The 22,242-nt window shown below is 50.5% G+C and overlaps 1 protein-coding gene across 1 annotated transcript in view; it reads right to left on the bottom strand.

Moving 5' to 3' along the window:
• Window positions 1–1,049: 1,049 nt before the first annotated feature.
• LOC147748446 (beta-1,3-galactosyltransferase 2-like) overlaps window positions 1,050–22,242 on the bottom strand; it is a 76,680-nt gene continuing 55,487 nt past the window's right edge. Inside the window, exon 2 of the mRNA XM_086936439.1 lies at window positions 1,050–2,324. Within this exon, the coding sequence (XP_086792565.1) occupies window positions 1,305–2,324 (1,020 nt within the window). The 3' untranslated portion in view covers window positions 1,050–1,304. The remainder of the gene's footprint in view (window positions 2,325–22,242) is intronic.

Below are 22,242 nucleotides of genomic sequence, written 5' to 3'. Positions count from 1 at the left end.
ACCAATGGACTCCGATGTCTGGGAGCTCTTCACCCATTCAGTGGGCAAGAAGTTAATCGTATAGAAATGCATTGACAAGAATCTGTGACCAAAAGTTGAGGAGAGGGGTATGGGGCAACTACTCTCTTGAGACATCGATGATAGAGCGCCACTGCAATTTGAAGCATGAAAAGGAGCAAGGACAGTGGAAGAGGGAGAGAGCGACTGTGGCAGCAGAGGTGGCCTGCACACTGCCAAATTTGCCGCAAGACATCCTGGACAAGCAATAGGATGAAGTAAATCCACATCAGTGAGTACTCTACAACATGGAATATAAAATCCATATATGGGGTGGCAAGTAGAATCACAGTTCAGGTGGTGAGAAGTTGGAGGTACACTACAAAAGCTTTCATCAACAAACAGAAAAATTGAAGTGGCCTCTTACCACAAAAGTTGTATTATGTAAGTAAAAACACACAAATATTACATAAACTATATATGAATACTTTTTCTTTTGTTATTTTCTCTACCTGTGCTGTGTTCGTCTTTCAAATCGGTGTGTCAGATTTTCATGTACATTTTGGGGAGTTGTGCATTTTTAAAGAATAGTGTCCAGTCTGGTTCATTGAAGTGGAGAGCTATTAAGTCCAATTGTTGAATTTTTGTTGCTTGAGGTGTAATTGGACCTGATCTTAAGCCAAAGGCTTCCCCATGATAGGGGGTTCTATCTATTTGATTTATTGCCACACACACGGATGCTCAATGATACTAGTGGCCATATCTAGTTTAAAATCTGCTAAAATAATACTGATCTGGTCTATAAGTCAGTATAGTAGAGGTGTACATAGGTTGGTATAATTGTAAATGTTAGGAGTTTCAAGTAGGATCTTATTTCACCGATTGTGCTTGGTGTAAGATGTTTGTTGATTTACCTCCTGTTCGCTATGCTATCAACATTGTATAGATGAGGGTCTTTACCTTAAACTGGATTATGCCATAGGGCCGTCACCACTTTTGACCTGTTTCTTTAACTTATATTTCGGACTTCCTAAAGTGCGAGAAATCGCGCGCCTTTGCAAGGCTTTGTGCTCTGCTCGATGAGTGTAGGTGTAAAGAGGCACTATTTCATTCAGGGCTTTATACCAGTCCACCTGTTTTCAAGCTCTCCTGAGTTGGCAGATGAGGGATAAGCAGAGGGAGCTCAGGTGATTTGATCAGGACAATGCACTTTAGCAAAGAAGAGAAGCTGAATTTGGAAGCCAGATCTTCTAGTTCTACAATCTGCGGATGAACTACAAAATGCCAGAGAGCTGGGATCTCGAAATCTAGCAGGTCCTTTTTGCCTCCATAAAATCAGGCCAGAGCTGCACAAGTTCCTCCTTGGTGTATTTGTGCACTGTGATCAATTTGGCAAATCTACACCGATTGTATCTGATATATAGCCCGTTGAACAAGTCAGGGGGCGGATGAGTGATTCGGATTCTCAGCTTTGCCAGACAGAGGCCCACAAATACGTCTTCAACAAACAGTGGCTTTAAAAGGTTAGCGATGTTGAAAATCTTTGTTGCTACATCGCCAGAGAGTACATATCCTGTCCCTGAACAATAGGTTGGGAATAAGTCTGCTCTATAGATTTTTCTGGACATATACCACTTGCTCGAAGTATTCCGTTCAGGGCTGCCCTTGTACACAATCAACCCAGTGAAGTAGTTTTTTTGTACTTCAGGGCTTAGCTGGAGAAGGTGATGGACCAAAAGCTCAGGGTTGAAGAACATATCGGTGTCGATTTTCATAACGTACTTGGCATTGGGGCAGAAGCGGGCTACCCACTCCATACCCATCATGGTCTTTACGGTCAGGTTATTGTACGTGTCCAAGAAGTGCTGCTGGATAATGTCCCTGAAGGTAGTGCTCTCCCACAGCACGGAATTGCGTACTGAGACGGAGGGTGAGGAGGGTATTCCCAGAAGGAACAGCCTCACCACAGTGATGCCGGGCAGCAAGGTCTCATTCCCCCATGTCATGCGAATAGCATCTCGGGTTGCAATTTCCTCGGGCACTGAGGGGATCAGCAGCACCAGGAATGGATCATGGGTGGAGCACTTGGTGGTCTCGTTTAGCAGGAAGGGGAATCTCTTCAGTGGCTCATTGCTGAGGGGAACATCCTCTGCCGTGAACATGGAGCTGTAGGGTAGGTGAAAGTTACGTAGGTAGACTATCTCCCAGTGGACCACAAATCCAGTCACTATGAGGGCCAAGACACAGAACAGCCATATGAGTGACAGTGGAAGCGTCTTGGAAGGATCCCGTGTTCTGCTAGGCTCCAGGATGGCGAGTTGTCTGGTCTGTGGAGAGATAACATTTTATCAGTTAGCAAACATCAATGGCACCAATTGCAAGATTCATATAGAATTACTGCTTTACATGAACGTTTACTTTGAATAGTTTCACTCTATTTATATTCACTACGTACATTATGATGGCTGCAGAAAGAGGTAATGCCACCCTAAAGCTACACTGTTTGTCAGTCAAATACCTGGACTACCTGCATAGTAGAACCAGACTTACATGGCTATGCACTTTCCTGTGTATTTTATATAAATTGGTGAACTACTAGGAAAGCAAACTTACCAGTTGGGGTTAGATCAAATTTCCATTACTTTATACAGTGGTGCATGCTTAGTGTATTGTACCTCTTCCATAGCTCAGAAGGCAATAAAGCTCGAAGGTCTGGATAGTAGCCATCTAAGCGTCTCCTCAAGCCATCTGGCCCTACCATGTGTGAGTCTGTGGCCTTGAGGTCAGGCAAGGACCTGGCAGTCTCTGAAAGGACGCAATCTATTTATTGATTTATGTATGTGTGTAGGTATGCATGCATGCATGTGTGTGTGTGTGGATATGCATGTAAGTATTTATTTATTTGCACTATTTATTTAGCACGGCCCTACCTCTAGGACAATGGAGTGCTTTCCATGTAACAGCTTCACACCATAGTGGACTTCCTAGAAAAGGAGCAGTGCTAGATGGTTACTGTCTGCTCCTAATCCTTTTGCTCATGTGCCTGGGACAGGAGAATCTTCTTACGGCCATTAGAGGATGTCTCAAGATAGCTTGACATCCTGAAGAACTCGAGTGTGTAAGTTGTTAAGCTTTTCCTACTGGACCCTACAGAGGTTCATTCTGTGCACTGTAAGATAAGTCTCTCTACAGGCAGCCATCAAGCCGCACACCCCTCCTTTTTCTTAATGTTTGTTCTTGTATAGTACTCTAGTGCAGGGGCGGCTGGTGACATTTGAAAGTGGTGAGGCGTAAAAGTTCAGGATGAGCGGCATGTAGCGAGCATGGCAGGGCATGGCTATTCTTCGCCCGTAGCACGCCCATTAGGAGCCCAAAGGGCTCCTAATGGGCATGCGCAAACAGGTCAAAACAGGTCAAAACACAAGTGCGCATGCGTGGGCACGGTGCCCTCCGTCCCTACTCATGTGCACTTTTGTTGTGCTGATGCCTGTTGCCCCCCACTGGTCTGACAATCATGTTAGTCAACATGACGCGGACCGGGCGGTCCGGCGTCATGTTGACTGACATGATTGTCAGTTCAACCTCGGCGTCTTTAAACTTAAGTAAACTGAGAGTTTACTTAAGTTCAAAGACGCCGAGGGAGCTGCGGGCGGGGGGGCTACGCCCCCACGCCCCAATGGACGCACCGCGCCTGCTCTAGTGTGGCATCGCGTTTAAGATCCTTGAGGCTCTTATAAGGCCCAGGGTCGGAATGGATAGCAGCTCTGACATAAAAGTAAACCCGACTCCCGTCCCCTCCTTCCTCGCTTTAGCTCTCTCTCTCTCTTTCCATCCATCCACTCTCTCTCTTCTTCTCTCACACTCACCTTGCTCCCAGTCTCCCTGGAAGCCAGAATATTGGGGAGCTGGGGAAATGTTAGAGTAACCAGGACACCCGCCCCCCGCCCCCTGCTTTCAAATGCCTGTCTGCAATTGCTCCAACCCACTGGGGAAATGCCTGGTGAGATAAAAGGCCAACCAGGCCCTGGCAAGCATTCAAATGTGTCCACATTGAATCTGGCTCATAAGCAGGGTCTCTGGAATCTGGCGATTATACTTCTGCAATGTTTTTCACATAATTATAGATTTGCCACATAACCCAACATCTGCTGCATAATCTGCAGATTTTAACAAAGGAAATTTGTTTCTAGGTGAAATGGTTTAACATTTATGAAAAACAGAACGACACATGAGGAAGGACCTTCACAAAGGTTGACTGGTTAACTTTATGTTGCTTATAGCTATATCGGGGACTTAAACTGGTACTATTGAGGTGCAACCAATAAACAGAAAGTGAAGAAATGACAAAATAATGAAGTATTACTATCACAATATGTGATGCAGTACGCCATATACTTTAATCAACTCTGCAGCATAATTTGACCCTCCCGTGCTGCTGAATTTCATTGGCCCTGCCCATAATCCTTTGTAAACATGTGTGCTGCTAATATTCATATGGTCAGGGCCGGACTTGCTGCCAGGTGTTGGCATGCTGCCCAGCTGGGGGCTGATGTCACTGCGGTGGGGGCTAATTTTGTTGATGGAGAACTGCGGGTGCTTCGAAATAAACAAAGCAAAACGAATTTCGTTCAGCACACGAAGGTCCCCATCAACTAAATTAGCCCCCCAGCTCGGCAGCATGCCAAAACTCCTGGTAGCCAGTCCGGCCCTGCATATGGTGACCTTGAAAGGTGAGTCCTTGGCTGAACTGAAGTACCAACTGTTTGAGCAGTCAGTGAGCACCGGTTCCTGCCCCGTTGGAGCCCTGCGATCAGGGCCAGACTGGGAACGCAAATCAGCCCTGTCAATTTAGTTAGAATGGCCGCTGGGGGGGAGGAGCAGGGTTGGACTGGCTACCGGGCGTTTTGGAAGGCTGCGGGGCTGGGGGCTGATTTCATTGATGGGAACCTGCAGGTGCTGAACAAAATGTGTTTTGCTTTGTTTATTTTGAAGCACACGCAGGTCTCCATCAACAAAATTAGCCCCCACTGCAGTGACATCAGCCCCCAGCTCGGCAGTATGGCAAAACGCCTGGTAGCCAGCCCGGCCCTGGGGAGGAGGTGTGCAAGGAGAACACTGCAGCTGCTTCTGTTACACAGGGCCGATATTGCAGCTATGCTGCAAAACCAGTCCCCGGTAACAAAAACAGCCCCCCAGGGGTACAAAACCAGCCCCTACCCTGGCGGCCTACTGGGGAAACAAAGTTGTCTTTGGTAAACATCCAACGGGAGAGAGCATGACTTTTCTTGTTCCCTCATCAGTTACCAGATGCTGAGAGCCACCCAGGTAGGACTAGGAGGAGGGGGGGTTCTGATTTTTTATTTTTTGTTAAACATAATTTTTATTGCAGAATTACAGTATAATATTTATCACATTGGGTTACTTCACTCGTTTCTCACATTTGTCCGTTTCCGTCTACATCTTTACACAGCCTTTCGGCCCACAACCCGGAGGTCGGGCGGCGATAATCAGGAAACCTCCCGTTGTCCAGTACTATGTGAGCGGTGTAACCCTCCCTTTGAAGTATGCGCTCGTCTGCTTTTCTGTAGTTCTACTCTATAAACTCCCCAACCCCTGAAAATGTCCCCCAACTCCCTCCCCCCTCCCTCCCCAGGTATTCACCACCCACTCAGGAGTATTCACCTCTTCCTTTACTATGGGTGCAATCAGGAGTCGCCTTCCAAGTGTAACCTAGTTTTGTGAGGTCCCCGGTCCTGTGCTAGGGCCTTCCTCCAGGTCTTCCAATTCTGAGCCTTCCCCCTGTTGTCCCCTGTCTCTCAAGGCTTGGACCAGTGTCTCCCAAGCCGCCGCCGTGCCCAGTGCCCTATCAGTTGGTTTACGGCGGGCCATCTGGTATCTATGGATGCTATCACAGGCGGCCCATTTCAAGAATTCAGTGGCCCATCTCTTGTGTGTGGGACCTACTCTCGCTTTCCAATTTCTCGTGATTTCCCTTTTGGCTATCAATAAGCCCATGTCAATAAATTTGCTCTTAGTTTTGTTTTTAGGCGTGTGGGGGAACCAGTGCAATAAACACACTGCCATATCATACTGGATTGTTCTCTCCGTCACCTCCAACAAAGTGTCGCCCACCTCCTGCCAATATTCTCGGAGACCAGGGCAGGACCATAACATGTGTGCCAGCTCCGCTCCCTCGAGAGCACATCTTGGGCATCTCGCATTCTCCGTTCCGAAGTATTTCTTAATTTTCCCCGGTGTTAAGTACGCTCTGTGCAGCACATAAAAATGGATCTGCTGAAAGCGCGCATTCCTCGTGCTGTTCCTGGCTCGCCTCACCAGACCCGCCCAAACCGTTTCTGGGATCTCTCTGTCCAGGTCTGCTTCCCATTTGGACTTCAGCGCCGACAGCGGTGGCAAATTTTCCCGGAGCATTCGCGAGTACAAACAAGTCACTGCCTTAAAGGTTCCAGCTGCCATCATGGTGTATTGACAGGCCATAGTTGTCATCGGCTCTATAAGACCTTCCTTCCAATGCGCTTGAATGGCCCTAGTTACCGCAGCGTGTAGTAAGTAGCCTCCCCTCGGCAGCTCATATTTTTCTTGTAATTCCTGATACGGCACCAGTGCCCCGTCCTCGTAGAGGTCTCCAACCACTTGTATTCCTGCGTCTTGCCAACTCTGCAGTTGGGACCAGTCTCCACCGTGGGGGAGTGCTGTTAACATACCCAAGGGTATCTCCGGGGCATATGGGTGTTGTACTCCTGCCCGACGTCTAGAGCGGTCCCAACAAAGCTTAAACGTTCGTTCTTCTGGCGTCAGATCTCCCCGTGCTATTTTCTGCTGTAGCGTTATATAGGCTAGGACGTGGCGTGGGGTGCACCTATCCCTCTCACCTTCCGGTCCACGATATACTCTCGCTACCTCCTGTGTAAAGATCTGCAGTTGTGCAGCCAGGTAGTAGAGTTCAAAGTCGGGTGCCTCTAGACCGCCTTCATCCTTCGGGCGGGTGAGGGTCGCCAAAGCAATCCTGCGTCTGCCCGTCCCCCATATGAAGGAGGTCATCTGGGATTTCAGTTGAGAAAACAGAGATCAAGGAATCCAAACAGGGAGGGTACGAAAGAAGTAGAGCAGGCGCGGCAAGGCGATCATTTTCAATAAAGAAATGCGTCCCGTGACTGTCAACGGCAGCGTGGCCCAAAAGGCCATACAGCCCTTCAGCGCCCGTATGCATCTTCCAATGTTGCCCTCCAGTATGTCCGTCACCCCATGGTATATATATACCCCTAAGTAATGTAAGCAAACTGGCTCCCATCTAAGCTCCAAACGGTGGTCAGGCTGTGCCATGTTCCGTCGCAGGGGGAACAAGCAAGTTTTCGACCAGTTGACCTTCAGTCCTGAAAGTTCTCCGAATCGCTCCAATAAGCGTTCCACTCCCTGCAATGCTTTCGTCCCGTTTTCCAGAAATACCAGCAGGTCATCCGTGTATAAGATGAATTGCTGCTCCCCTCTGTAATCTATGCCCTGAAAATGCTTGCCCGTGCGGGCTTCCGCCGCAAGGGGCTCGATCGCCAGGGCAAACAAAAGGGGGGACAGGGAGCAGCCCTGCCGAGTGCCTCTTTCCACCGGATACTGGTGTGAGATTAGGGGTCCTACCCTCACTCTAGCTACCGCTGCCGCATACAATACTTGCGTCCATTTGATATATCCTTCCCCCAGGCCAAAATGCTCCATGGCCCTGTATAAATAAGTCCACTCCAGACTATCAAACGCCTTCTCAATATCTATTGATAAGACCAGGGGGGTCCGGGCTGCCATGTGTGGGCTGTCCACCAGACGTGAAAGCCTCCTGATGTTTATTGTCGTGCTCCGAGCAGGCATAAATCCCGACTGGTCTTCGTGGACCAGGCCGGGCATGTGTTGTAGGAGCCTCTCCGCCAGTATGGAACTTAATATTTTGTAGTCCGTGGTCAACATAGACAACGGCCTGTAAGAGGCCGGGTGTTCTCCTGCTCTCCCTGGTTTTAGTAATGGGATCACTAAGGCCTCTCGCATGGATTGGGGAAGTTGACCGGTCCTCTTAGCCTCATTATACACCGTCTGTAGTCTAGGCGCCAATAAATCTATGTATGCATTATAAAATTCGATGGGTAGGCCGTCTAGTCCGGGCGTTTTGTTACGAGCCATTCGCTTAATTGCCCCTCGGATCTCACCTAGTTCTATGTCCCTCCCCAGTGCGGTCGCTTGTTCCTCCTCCAAGTGTGGTAACTGAAGATCTCCCAGAAAGGAGAGTATGTCGGCCTCCTGCCCCTCCAGTGCACTGCTATACAGGGTTGTGTAATAGTTCTGGAAACAGTCCAGTATCTCCCCCTGTGAGTAGTGCATTTGTCCCTCCGTCCCTTTGATCGCTAGTATGGGAGAGCTACGCCTGGTAGGGTTGGCTAGCCACGCCAGTAATGCACCCGCCTTGTCTCCCTCAACGTGGGCCAGAAGCATATATGCTTTATAGTCAAAGCTACGAAGGCGCTCCACCTCTACTGCCACTGCCTCCTTAGCCGAATTAACCTCTTCCTCCAAGTCGGATGCCTTGGCCTAGCCCGCTCAGCGTCTCTCAGTGTGGAATCCGCTTTACGTAGATCCTCCAACAGCACCCTTCTCGCACCCGCATGTTTTCCTATGCACTGGCCCCTGACCACCACCTTAAAAGCGTTCCCCTCCATTGCCCTGGAAGTTGAGGACCCCTCGTTTTCCACGAAGTATTGGCTAATTCCCTCCTCTAGGTCCGCTCGAAAAGGCGGATCGTCCAATGTCTTGGGCGCAGTCTCCAGGTCGGGACCCGCGATACCGCCATGACCCAGGCCATCCCAATCAGCAATGGATTGTGGTCCGAGATCGTCCTGGTTAGATACTCGGTTCTTATCACCGTCTGCACGACCTCCCGGGAGCACAGCACTGCGTCAATCCGGACATGTAGGTCGTGGAGACTCGAGAAGAATGAATAATCTCTCTCCGCAGGATGTTGTGTGCGCCACACGTCCAATAGCCCCCAACGGTACTGCCAATCTAGTCTGCCTTTTGTGAGGCGGTGAACGGGAGAATCTGCCAATGGTGGGTGGGACCTATCTAGTGTTGTGTCCGCTACTGAATTGAAATCCTCCCCTATCAGGATTGGGCCTTGTAGGAAGTGCGCCAACGACCCCGATAATCTAGTGAAAAAGGACATCTGGTCAGTGTTTGGTGCATAGATGCTACACAGTGTAATGTCTCTCCCTCTCAACCTGCCCTCCACTGCCAAATATCGTCCCTCAGGGTCTATCACGTGTCTGGTCGCCTGGAACGGGACTCCAGCCCTGATCCATGTTAGTGCCCCTCTGGCAAACGCCGAGTAAGCGGTGTTGAATACCTGGCACCGCCATCTCTTTTGTAACGTTATCCCTTCCTGTTTCGTGGTGTGAGTCTCCTGCAGCAGTGCAATGTGTACCCCTCGACGGACCAGATAGGCATGTACTTTAAGTCTTCGTGCCATTGTGTGTAGCCCCCGCACATTCCAGGTTATACATCTCACTTCATTTGCGTTAGCCATTGTCCCATAGTTCGTAGTTCAGTTCCTGTCTCAGTTCTGTGGTGCCATGAGTGGTGAAATCTCCCCAACAAACCTTTGAAACGTCTGGCTTAATATGTCCCCCCAGGTTCTGTGCTATCACTTGTTCAAAAGCCAAATCAACCCCAACAATACCCTCCTCCACCCCCACAGAATAGGCCCCAACGTCAAACTATCAGTACCCATCCAAACTAGGTCAATCCCCTCAACCGCCAGACTAATTCACGGTCCTAACCATGGGCGCCTTAAGGGCAATCGGGTTGTAGCTAGGTCCGAAAGTGGTACCGACTGCCCTCCCCGCCCCCAGTAAGTAGCAGCGGACTATACACCCCGCTTGAACCCTCCCCTCAGCAGTACCTTACATTTCACAACTGCTGTCCTCCGTAGGAGCGGCCTTCTAATGTTAACAGTATATCAAATGTTCAGAATCTCCTCGGAGGTTTGTGGAGTCACCAAAGGGCCCTTGGCACTGCATGTCTCTGATGCTTCCGACTCTGATCCCGTGTCCCTGGTCTCCGGGTGTGAACTTCTCTGTGATGGGGAGGCGTCTGCATTGGACATCGCTTCGACCGCCTGGAGCGCAGCCTGCCTCTCTGCCTCCGTCTGAGACACCGAAGGTTTTTTCGAGCCTTGTCGCCGCCATCGCAGCCTTTGAGATTTTTTGCGTTTGTGTCTTCGCTCGCTCCCGCTCCTCTTGATTTCTGGTGCCATCCATGCCCGCTTTATAAGTCTCCCACCAGTCCCAGGCCTCCGCTGATGTAGGGAAGAAGTGTGTTTTGTCGTCCAATACAACTCTTAATTTAGCCGGGAAGAGCAGGGAGTAACGAATTCCCTCATTCCGCAGTTCTCATTTTATGGATAAGAAGGAGGCCCGCATCTTCTGCGTCTCAAGTGTATAATCCGGAAATAAGGTCACTTTACTGTTCGCCACTTGGAACGGCCCCACTTCTCGGGCCCGTTGGAGCAAGAGGTCCCTGTCCCTGTAGTGTAGTAGTTTGGCAACCACCGGTCTTGGAGGCAAGCCCGGCTTGGGGGGCCTGGCCGGGACACAATGAGCCCGTTCCAGGGTGAAGAAGGGTGACAGGCCTTCCGGTGCCACCTGAGTCTTTAGCCAGTCGTCCAGGTATCCTACCATGTCTTCCCCTTCTGTTTTTTCCGGCAGGCCCACTATCCGGACATTGCTGCGGCGGCTTCTATTTTCGGCATCCTCGGCCCTCTTCTCCAGCGTCTGTATCCTCCCCAGAGTATCTGAGAGCTGCGCTTCCATTGTTTTGTGGGCCAGAGCTAGAGCCTCTAAAGTCACTTCCGTTTCTTTAACTCTATCCTTGAGTTTATCATGGTCAGCTCGCAGGAGCCCCAGACCCGTTACCACCTAAGCAATGTCTTGTTGCAAGGCCTCTCTGGTTGCTGCAATAGCTTCAAGGATGCGGTCCTGAAGCTGTTGTAAGTCCGATGGTCCCGCAGAGCCCCCCTCCAAGGACTCAGAGGCCGCGGCCCCCTCGGTTTTGCCTTTGGTTTTCCCCATGGTGCAATGGCAATACGCGCTCCGGTGATCGTGGAGTCTTTTGGAGCACAATGTCTCACGCCTTTTCCACCTCAGCTCACTAGAGTCAGTGCGCCACCAGGGGGGGGGTCGTCTGTCCTTACTAGCTCAAAGACGGCTCCATGGTTCTCACGACCTCCTCTGACCTTCGTTGCTGTGCCTGCTGGAGTAACAGCTCCTGTGCGCTCGGTTCCAGTTTAGCCCACTATGTGTCCCACCTCCAGAATATGGTGTTCCATCTGCTATCAGTGCGCGGGCCCTCCTGCTCGCTCGGTCAGTTCAGCAAAGACCTCAGAGTCCAGGCCTCGTGTCTGTCGCTCTGGGGGGGGCGGCTCCTCGTTGGTATCTCTGCAACAGGATGACTCTCTGTTCCTCCAGCACCAGCTCCCCCTCAGGGCCCCGCCACTGGGAAGAGGCCGCGCCGCCACCGACCTCGGCTCAGACGGGCCAGTCAGGCTCCCGTATCCGGTACCACTCCGCGCCCACAGGAGACCCCAACGCTCCAGGCAGCTCCGTTCCTGACTGTCAGGGCTCCGGGAACATTCGCCTATCTAAGGCGCAGGCCAGGGGTCGCAAGCCGCCACCGAGAGCCAAGGCCGCAGGATCTCCCCTCCGCCGTGTTCTGTGTGTCCGCCCGGAGACTACCAGTCCACGGTATCGTGTCTCCGTGTGCGTGAGTTTGGCTCGGTGCAGAGCTCAGCCTCCTCGCTCGCTCCACCCGTGTCCGCCGGGTCGCCGGCGAGCCTCCGGTATCTCCCAGGGCCGGCGGCGCAGGGGGAAGCCTCGCTTACGTCCCTCTGGACTCCACCTTCCTTGGTGGGGACAGCGGTCTCCTCTTTTACCGCCCCGTCTCCCGCCACAGCGGGACAGCTCCCCTCGCTGCTTGCCGTGTGGGCAGAGCCACTCAGTGTATCTCCCGGCCGGGATCGGGTCTCAGCAGCCTCCCACCTCGCTTCAGGCGAGCCGGTAGTCCCGCCGTCTCTCTCAGGGATCCCCCATCCCCCCCCCCCCCTTCAGTCGTGTGGGGGGAGCGGATCCTTCGATAAAGCCCCAGCTGGTCAGGGGTCGGAAGGGCCTGCCGCCATTTCCGCTTCTCGGCACTTCGCTGTATCTTTCTCTGTCCACTTGGCGCTGGGGACCCAGCCCGGTTTCGGTCGGAGCTCAGCAGTCCGTTTCTCCCGCTCAGGGCGTGCTTCAGCGCCGCCAAGCCTCTCGCTCCAAAGGTAGAACACGGCTCACGTTCAGACAGCCGCGTATGAGACTTCCCAGGCCAGCGGTACTGCTCCGTCGCGCCCGCTTGGAGGGTCATCCGCCATTCTACGCCCCTGCGCGGCTCGGCCCGCGATGGTCCCGTTCCCCGCTGGCAGGTCGAAATTCCACTCCTCCGCTTGTTCGAGGGTGCAGGCACCGGTCCTGATGCCTCCGGTCTGCTCGGTGAGGGTCCCGCAGGTGTCACCGCTCCTTCAATCAGGATTATTGCGGGGATTAGGCGCGGAGCTCCGAGCTCACGCCGCCATTCCCTTCGGCTCCGTAGCCACGCCCCCTCGAGGAGGGGGGTTCTGATCCTGAGTTTATCGTCGTTGGCTCTCCCCCTGCTTGCAAAGATGCCCCCAAGCTTTGGTTGCTTGCAGGCACCCCTCCTCCATTTTAGAATGCTACACTGGTGCTGCCCTGTCTTGTACAGTGGGTCCCCCTACGTGCATGCATGGAGGTCGCTTTTCACGTTCACATATCCGTTAAAATACAAGCTACTCACTATAGTAAGGGCCACTGGGATTATGCAGTAGGGTTGACTGAATTATAGGGAAAGAAAAGGCAAATTATGCAGTACGTTCTGAAGCAGTATTACTTCACTATTTTGTTATTGATTTACACATGTTAACGTGGATGGGTAAAGTTTCACTTCATTACTAACATCTAATTACAATAAGCAGCAACTGAAAGGTCCCCTGTGTCTGCCAAAAAGGCTTGCTACTGTGCGGAAGCACGTATGGTAGCGTTTTTAGGTCTCGGCTTCGAGACCTATTGCAGCCAAGATGGGTCTGAAGGGACGTAGACTGGGGGACGAGCGCCGATTGCCCATCATGAACGCGCACGCCGAGCCTCCTGGAGCTGTGCACATCTCTTGCTCCACATTCACACTCACGGAAGCACACACTCACGCACGCACGCACACACACACACAAACACACACACACACACACACCCTCCCTCTCTGCACACTCCCTCTCTGCCGCCCCCCCCTCTACCCCCACTAACCGGGCTCTTTCGCTCGCAGCGGGTCACTCATGGCAGCAGGCAGGCTCGGTGTCTTCTCCGGCGATCTTCAGCTGATGTGCACGCCCACGCTGCGTCTCGCGCGCGCCCACCACGCTGTTTCACGCCCGTTGATCCTTAGCTTGTGATTATGCTCTTTGATGTTTGCGAGGGAGGAGGTTTTCGGTTCGGGAGTTACAGGACTGCTGCTGTGAGAACCTCAGACGTTTAAAACCGAAATAAAAGGCCACTGCTGTGCTCCTGCTGCGGCAGCAGGTTTGGTCTACACTTGTGACAGAATCTCTCGCGCGGTCATGTTGTGAGAGTCTGGATGAAAGCTGCTAGGCCTGGAAGCGAGCATTCAGGGCATTCCAACCAAGTCTGCAACTGATCGCCCAGGAGGACATTTACTCTCTTCTCCCACCAGGTCGGGCACAGGTGAATAATACTGCCATTTTGCCTGCTCCTCAGCATTTGATTCCCCATTTTATTAACTACGCTTTAAATCGTGTGTTTCCTCATTTCTAAACACTTTGCTGTAGAATCTCACACCCGACCCCAGGTCTGCCCAGTAGAACGGCGCTCACTTCATCCCTCTGTGAGGTAGAAGGTGAGTGCGAGTGCAGAGTGCGCAGAGTGTGAAGTAGTGAGTGCAGAGTGAGTGTGCATAGTGTGAGTGCAGAGTGCAGAGTAGTGAGTGCAGAGTGCAGAGTAGTGAGTAGTGAGTGCAGAGAAGTGAGTAGTGAGTAGTGAGTGCAGAGTAGTGAGTACAGAGTCGTGAGTGCAGAGTAGTGACTCCAGAGTAGTGAGTGCAGAGTGCAGAGTAGTGAGTAGTGAGTGCAGAGTAGTGAGTAGTGAGTGCAGAGTAGTGAGTGCAGAGTAGTGAGTGCAGAGTAGTGAGTAGTGAGTGCAGAGTAGTGAGTGCAGAGTAGTGAGTGCAGAGTAGTGAGAAGTGAGTGCAGAGTGCAGAGTAGTGAGTGCAGAGTAGTGAGTGCAGAGTAGTGAGTAGTGAGTGCAGAGTAATGAGTAGTGAGTGCAGAGTAGTGAGTGCAGAGTAGTGAGTGCAGAGTAGTGAGTAGTGAGTGGTGAGTAGTGAGTAGTGAGTGCAGAGTAGTGAGTAGTGAGTGCAGAGTAGTGAGTGCAGAGTAGTGAGTAGTGAGTGCAGAGTGCAGAGTAGTGAGTGCAGAGTAGTGAGTGCAGAGTAGTGAGGGCAGAGTAGTGAGTGCAGAGTAGTGAGTGTAGAGTAGTGAGTAGTGAGTGCAGAGTAGTGAGTAGTCCAGGAGGATATTTACTCTCTTCTCCCACCAGGTCGGGCACAGGTGAATAATACTGCCATTTTGCCTGCTCCTCAGCATTTGATTCCCCATTTTATTAACTACGCTTTAAATCGTGTGTTTCCTCATTTCTAAACACTTTGCTGTAGAATCTCACACCCGACCCCAGGTCTGCCCAGTAGAACGGCGCTCACTTCATCCCTCTGTGAGGTAGAAGGTGAGTGCGAGTGCAGAGTGCGCAGAGTGTGAAGTAGTGAGTGCAGAGTGAGTGTGCATAGTGTGAGTGCAGAGTGCAGAGTAGTGAGTGCAGAGTGCAGAGTAGTGAGTAGTGAGTGCAGAGTGCAGAGTAGTGAGTAGTGAGTGCAGAGAAGTGAGTAGTGAGTAGTGAGTGCAGGGTAGTGAGTACAGAGTCGTGAGTGCAGAGTAGTGACTCCAGAGTAGTGAGTGCAGAGTGCAGAGTAGTGAGTAGTGAGTGCAGAGTAGTGAGTAGTGAGTGCAGAGTAGTGAGTGCAGAGTAGTGAGTGCAGAGTAGTGAGTAGTGAGTGCAGAGTAGTGAGTGCAGAGTAGTGAGTGCAGAGTAGTGAGAAGTGAGTGCAGAGTGCAGAGTAGTGAGTGCAGAGTAGTGAGTGCAGAGTAGTGAGTAGTGAGTGCAGAGTAATGAGTAGTGAGTGCAGAGTAGTGAGTGCAGAGTAGTGAGTGCAGAGTAGTGAGTAGTGAGTGGTGAGTAGTGAGTAGTGAGTGCAGAGTATTGAGTAGTGAGTGCAGAGTAGTGAGTGCAGAGTAGTGAGTAGTGAGTGCAGAGTGCAGAGTAGTGAGTGCAGAGTAGTGAGTGCAGAGTAGTGAGGGCAGAGTAGTGAGTGCAGAGTAGTGAGTGTAGAGTAGTGAGTAGTGAGTGCAGAGTAGTGAGTAGTGAGTGCAGAGTAGTGAGTGCAGAGTAGTGAGTGCAGACTAGTGAGTGCAGAGTAGTGAGTGCAGAGTAGTGAGTAGTGAGTGCAGAGTAGTGAGTGCAGAGTAGTGAGTGGTGAGTGGTGAGTAGTGAGTGCAGAGTAGTGAGTAGTGAGTGCAGAGTAGTGAATAGTGAGTAGTGAGTAGTGAGTTCAGAGTAGTGAGTAGTGAGTGCAGAGTAGTGAGTGCAGAGTAGTGAGTGCAGAGTAGTGAGTAGTGAGTGCAGAGTAGTGAGTAGTGAGTGCAGAGTAGTGAGTGCAGAGTAGTGAGTGCAGAGTAGTGAGTAGTGAGTGGTGAGTAGTGAGTAGTGAGTGCAGAGTAGTGAGTAGTGAGTGCAGAGTAGTGAGTAGTGAGTGCAGAGTAGTGAGTAGTGAGTGCAGAGTAGTGAGTGCAGAGTAGTGAGTGTAGAGTAGTGAGTAGTGAGTGCAGAGTAGTGAGTAGTGAGTGCAGAGTAGTGAGTGCAGAGTAGTGAGTGCAGACTAGTGAGTGCAGAGTAGTGAGTGCAGAGTAGTGAGTAGTGAGTGCAGAGTAGTGAGTAGTGAGTGCAGAGTAGTGAGTAGTGAGTGCAGAGTAGTGAGTAGTGAGTAGTGAGTGCAGAGTAGTGAGTAGTGAGTGCAGAGTAGTGAGTAGTGAGTGCAGAGTAGTGAGTAGTGAGTGCAGAGTAGTGAGTGGTTAGTGGTGAGTAGTGAGTGCAGAGTAGAGAGTAGTGAGTGCAGAGGAGTTAGTAGTGAGTAGTGAGTGCAGAGTAGTGAGTAGTGAGTGCAGAGTAGTGAGTGCAGAGTAGTGAGTGCAGAGTAGTGAGTGCAGAGTAGTGAGTAGTGAGTGCAGAGTAGTGAGTAGTGAGTGCAGAGTAGTGAGTAGTGAGTGCAGAGTAGTGAGTGCAGAGTAGTGAGTAGTGAGTGGTGAGTAGTGAGTAGTGAGTGCAGAGTAGTGAGTAGTGAGTGCAGAGTAGTGAGTGCAGAGTAGTGAGTAGTGAGTGCAGAGTAGTGAGTGCAGAGTAGTGAGTAGTGAGTGCAGAGTGCAGAGTAGTGAGTGCAGAGTAGTGAGTGCAGAGTAGTGAGTAGTGAGTGCAGAGTAGTGAGTGCAGAGTAGTGAGAAGTGAGTGCAGAGTGCAGAGTAGTGAGTGCAGAGTAGTGAGTGCAGAGTAGTGAGTAGTGAGTGCAGAGTAGTGAGTAGTGAGTGCAGAGTAGTGAGTGCAGAGTAGTGAGTGCAGAGTAGTGAGTAGTGAGTGGTGAGTAGTGAGTAGTGAGTGCAGAGTAGTGAGTAGTGAGTGCAGAGTAGTGAGTAGTGAGTGCAGAGTAGTGAGTAGTGAGTGCAGAGTGCAGAGTAGTGAGTGCAGAGTAGTGAGTGCAGAGTAGTGAGGGCAGAGTAGTGAGTGCAGAGTAGTGAGTGTAGAGTAGTGAGTGCAGAGTAGTGAGTAGTGAGTGCAGAGTAGTGAGTGCAGAGTAGTGAGTGCAGACTAGTGAGTGCAGAGTAGTGAGTGCAGAGTAGTGAGTAGTGAGTGCAGAGTAGTGAGTAGTGAGTGCAGAGTAGTGAGTGGTGAGTGGTGAGTAGTGAGTGCAGAGTAGTGAGTAGTGAGTGCCGAGTAGTGAATAGTGAGTAGTGAGTAGTGAGTGCAGAGTAGTGAGTAGTGAGTGCAGAGTAGTGAATGCAGAGTAGTGAGTGCAGAGTAGTGAGTAGTGAGTGCAGAGTAGTGAGTAGTGAGTGCAGAGTAGTGAGTGCAGAGTAGTGAGTGCAGAGTAGTGAGTAGTGAGTGGTGAGTAGTGAGTAGTGAGTGCAGAGTAGTGAGTAGTGAGTGCAGAGTAGTGAGCAGTGAGTGCAGAGTAGTGAGTGTAGAGTAGTGAGTAGTGAGTGCAGAGTAGTGAGTAGTGAGTGCAGAGTGCAGAGTAGTGAGTGCAGAGTAGTGAGTGCAGAGTAGTGAGTGTAGAGTAGTGAGTAGTGAGTGCAGAGTAGTGAGTAGTGAGTGCAGAGTAGTGAGTGCAGAGTAGTGAGTGCAGAGTAGTGAGTGCAGAGTAGTGAGTGCAGAGTAGTGAGTAGTGAGTGCAGGTTAGTTAGTAGTGAGTGCAGAGTAGTGAGTAGTGAGTGCAGAGTAGTGAGTAGTGAGTAGTGAGTGCAGAGTAGTGAGTAGCGAGTGCAGAGTAGTGAGTAGTGAGTGCAGAGTAGTGAGTAGTGAGTAGTGAGTGCAGAGTAGTGAGTAGTGAGTGCAGAGTAGTGAATGGTTAGTGGTGAGTAGTGAGTGCAGAGTAGAGAGTAGTGAGTGCAGAGTAGTGAGTAGTGAGTAGTGAGTGCAGAGTAGTGAGTAGTGAGTGCAGAGTAGTGAGTGCAGAGTAGTGAGTGCAGAGTAGTGAGTAGTGAGTGCAGAGTAGTGACTAGTGAGTGCAGAGTAGTGAGTAGTGAGTGCAGAGTAGTGAGTAGTGAGTGCAGAGTAGTGAGTGCAGAGTAGTGAGTAGTGAGTGGTGAGTAGTGAGTAGTGAGTGCAGAGTAGTGAGTAGTGAGTGCAGAGTAGTGAGTAGTGAGTGCAGAGTAGTGAGTAGTGAGTGCAGAGTAGTGAGTGCAGAGTAGTGAGTAGTGAGTGCAGAGTAGTGAGTGCAGAGTAGTGAGTAGTGAGTGCAGAGTGCAGAGTAGTGAGTGCAGAGTAGTGAGTGCAGAGTAGTGAGTGCAGAGTAGTAAGTAGTGAGTGCAGAGTGCAGAGTAGTGAGTGCAGAGTAGTGAGTGCAGAGTAGTGAGCGCAGAGTAGTGAGTAGTGAGTGCAGAGTAGTGAGTAGTGAGTGCAGAGTAGTGAGTGCAGAGTAGTGAGTGCAGAGTAGTGAGCGCAGAGTAGTGAGTGCAGAGTAGTGAGTAGTGAGTGGTGAGTAGTGAGTAGTGAGTGCAGAGTAGTGAGTGCAGAGTAGTGAGTAGTAGTGAGTAGTGAGTGCAGAGTAGTGAGTAGTGAGTGCAGAGTAGTGAGTGCAGAGTAGTGAGTAGTGAGTGCAGAGTAGTGAGTAGTGAGTAGTGAGTGGAGAGTAGTGAGTAGTGAGTGCAGAGTGCAGAGTAGTGAGTGCAGAGTAGTGAGTAGTGAGTAGTGAGTGCAGAGTAGTGAGTAGTGAGTGCAGAGTTGTGAGTAGTGAGTAGTGAGTGCAGAGTAGTGAGTGCAGAGTAGTGAGTAGTGATTGCAGAGTAGTGAGTGCAGAGTAGTGAGTGCAGAGTAGTGAGTGCAGAGTAGTGAGTAGTGAGTGCAGAGTGCAGAGTAGTGAGTGCAGAGTAGTGAGTGCAGAGTAGTGAGTAGTGAGTGCAGAGTAGTGAGTGCAGAGTAGTGAGTGCAGAGTAGTGAGTGCAGAGTAGTGAGTAGTGAGTGGTGAGTAGTGAGTAGTGAGTGCAGAGTAGTGAGTAGTGAGTGCAGAGTAGTGAGTAGTGAGTGCAGAGTAGTGAGTAGTGAGTGCAGAGTAGTGAGTGCAGAGTAGTGAGTAGTGAGTGCAGAGTAGTGAGTAGTGAGTGCAGAGTAGTGAGTAGTGAGTGCAGAGTAGTGAGTGCAGAGTAGTGAGTAGTGAGTAGTGAGTGCAGAGTAGTGAGTAGTGAGTAGTGCGTGCAGAGTAGTGAGTAGTGAGTGCAGAGTAGTGAGTAGTGAGTGCAGAGTAGTGAGTAGTGAGTGCAGAGTAGTGAGTGCAGAGTAGTGAGTGCAGAGTAGTGAGTAGTGAGTGCAGAGTAGTGAGTGCAGAGTAGTGAGTAGTGAGTGCAGAGTAGTGAGTAGTGAGTGGTGAGTAGTGAGTGGTGAGTAGTGAGTGCAGAGTAGTGAGTAGTGAGCGCAGAGTAGTGAGTAGTGAGTAGTGAGTGGTGAGTAGTGAGTGCAGAGTAGTGAGTAGTGAGTGCAGAGTAGTGAGTAGTGAGTGCAGAGTAGTGAGTAGTGAGTGCAGAGTAGTGAGTAGTAGTGAGTAGTGAGTGGTGAGTAGTGAGTAGTGAGTGTAGAGTAGTGAGTAGTGAGTGGTGAGTAGTGAGTGCAGAGTAGTGAGTAGTGAGTAGTGAGTGCAGAGTAGTGAGTAGTGAGTGCAGAGTAGTAAGTGTAGAGTAGTGAGTGTAGAGTAGTGAGTGTAGAGTAGTGAGTGTAGAGTAGTGAGTGCAGAGTAGTGAGTGTAGAGTAGTGAGTGCAGAGTAGTGAGTGTAGAGTAGTGAGTACTGATTGCAGAGTAGTGAGTAGTGAGTGCAGAGTAGTGAGTGCAGAGTAGTGAGTAGTGAGTGAAGAGTAGTGAGTAGTGAGTGCAGAGTAGTAAGTGTAGAGTAGTGAGTGCAGAGTAGTGAGTGCAGAGTAGTGAGTGCAGAGTAGTGAGTAGTGAGTGCAGAGTAGTGAGTGCAGAGTAGTGAGTGCAGAGTAGTGAGTGTAGAGTAGTGAGTACTGATTGCAGAGTAGTGAGTAGTGAGTGCAGCGTAGTGAGTGCAGAGTAGTGAGTAGTGAGTGCAGAGTAGTAAGTGTAGAGTAGTGAGTGCAGAGTAGTGAGTGCAGAGTAGTGAGTGCAGAGTAGTGAGTAGTGAGTGCAGAGTAGTGAGTGCAGAGTAGTGAGTGCAGAGTAGTGAGTGTAGAGTAGTGAGTACTGATTGCAGAGTAGTGAGTAGTGAGTGCAGCGTAGTGAGTGCAGAGTAGTGAGTAGTGAGTGCAGAGTAGTGAGTAGTGAGTGCAGAGTAGTGAGTGCAGAGTAGTGAGTGCAGAGTAGTGAGTGCAGAGTAGTGAGTGCAGAGTAGTGAGTAGTGAGTGCAGAGTAGTGAGTGCAGAGTAGTGAGTAGTGAGTGCAGAGTAGTGAGTAGTGAGTGCAGAGTAGTGCTGTTGAGTGCAGAGTAGTGAGTGCAGAGTAGTGCTGTTGAGTGCAGAGTAGTGAGTGCAGAGTAGTGCTGTTGAGTGCAGAGTAGTGAGTGCAGAGTAGTGCTGTTGAGTGCAGAGTAGTGAGTGCAGAGTAGTGCTGTTGAGTGCAGAGTAGTGTGTGCTGGTGAGTGCAGAGTAGTGTGTGCTGTTGAGTGCAGAGTAGTGTGTGCTGTTGAGTGCAGAGTAGTGTGTGCTGTTGAGTGCAGAGTGCTGTGTATTGGCAATGTAAATGACAATGCCATTTATTTATGATTGAAAGAAAAAAAAATGTCATGAGCAATGCCAATAGCTCTACCTTTAATGATGCCGAGACCATTGCATTGTAAATGCTTGTTAGTAACTGTTGTCAAATTTGAGCTAGAAACTATTTTTATTGTTAAAAATCAACAGATTAAGCAGAAGACTATGGTTTATGTTAATTTCGAGGGTGCATAATCCCATAACTCCAGTGGACCTGACCATTAATGTGCTACAGATAGCCTTTACATACCTCTGGCGCCTGACTGACCTTTCCCCCCATCTCTCCAACTGTAACCCTGGATATAGGTGGAAAAAGGCAGACAGATCTGTAAGGGTAAAGAGCCTGTTGTGTTAATTTAAACTGAGATACTCAAATTATGGCCTGGGAGCTGCTTGTGGCCCTCCCGACCTTTACATGCAGCCCTTTTGTCAACAGCAGCACCGGGCTGCTGTTTACTGGACTCAGCACTAACATTAGAAAAAAATTAAATGGGCAAGCATTTATTTATAGGTTAGTTGAAGTTAAAGGAAGGGGGTAACTAGAGTGTCCTGCATCTTAACTTTAGGAGCATCTTCATTTTTAAAGACACCTTGCAACAAACGTGTACAAATATGAAAAAGACTATTCATAATTCTAAAAGTGTATTTTATTAACATGCAGAACTGTTTCACTTTGTACAATAGCTCATATCTGTGCATTTGAAGTTTCTTTTAAAGTGAAAGTTTTTAAACATAAATTTAGAAACATGTGGTTCCCTCCACACTGACAACAATTCCAATAGTGAACGAAGACGCAAGTCAGTTTTTATGTTCACCCTTTGGGTGGCCTTTGTCACTATTGTAGATGGACAACATTACAGTTTCTTAAATTAAACACAAGGGAAGGTTTTGTAAAATGCACACCTGGAACTGATATATTTCATGGTCCGCATATGTGATAATTGTTGGACAGGCCCCAGGATGGGCTCGCTCCCTCCCCGCATGACAGAGCCCGGACACCGGCTCTCCAGGTGCTACCCACAGAAGCAACCCGCAACCCGTCCCCTACGGGACGCCTGCCCCCGAACATCTCTGTATCACTGGCCCGGGCCACCGTCAGCACCATTGCCCAGGCCCAGCCGCCATCTTGGACACTGCACCACGAGGCCGCGTGGCCTCAGCTCGACCCCAACCCTGGGCCTGGCCAGGCCCCGACATCCCGGCACCACCATCCACCCGGGAGGTGAATGGACCACTTGGCAGGTCAATGGGAGAGAGGAGTGTCGATGGCTCTCCCCCGCCAGGTGCCGATCGCCCCCAGCCTCCCCGGGCGCTGGCTCCACCCCCCTGCTGGGTGTCTGGACTCCCTCATCCCGGACCTCCCGACCTCCAAGTGCGAGGGTCCGGACATCAAAGGGCGCCAGACCTATAACTGAGGCAGCTCCAGAGCAGGAAGGCAGTTGTATCCTGGAGTCGAGAGACACCGTGAAGAACTCATCCTTGACGGTCTGCTGGCGCTGCCGCAGCCCTGCCTTGTGAACTGTCGTCCTGCCTTCTGGCGCTGCCGCGGCCTTCTGCAACC

This window comes from Lissotriton vulgaris, chromosome 1_1 (genome assembly GCF_964263255.1).
Source record: "Lissotriton vulgaris chromosome 1_1, aLisVul1.2, whole genome shotgun sequence".
Lineage (NCBI taxonomy): Eukaryota > Metazoa > Chordata > Amphibia > Caudata > Salamandridae > Lissotriton > Lissotriton vulgaris.
The sequence above is the reverse complement of the archived record's forward strand: the minus strand, read 5'-3'. Positions and strand labels throughout refer to the sequence as shown.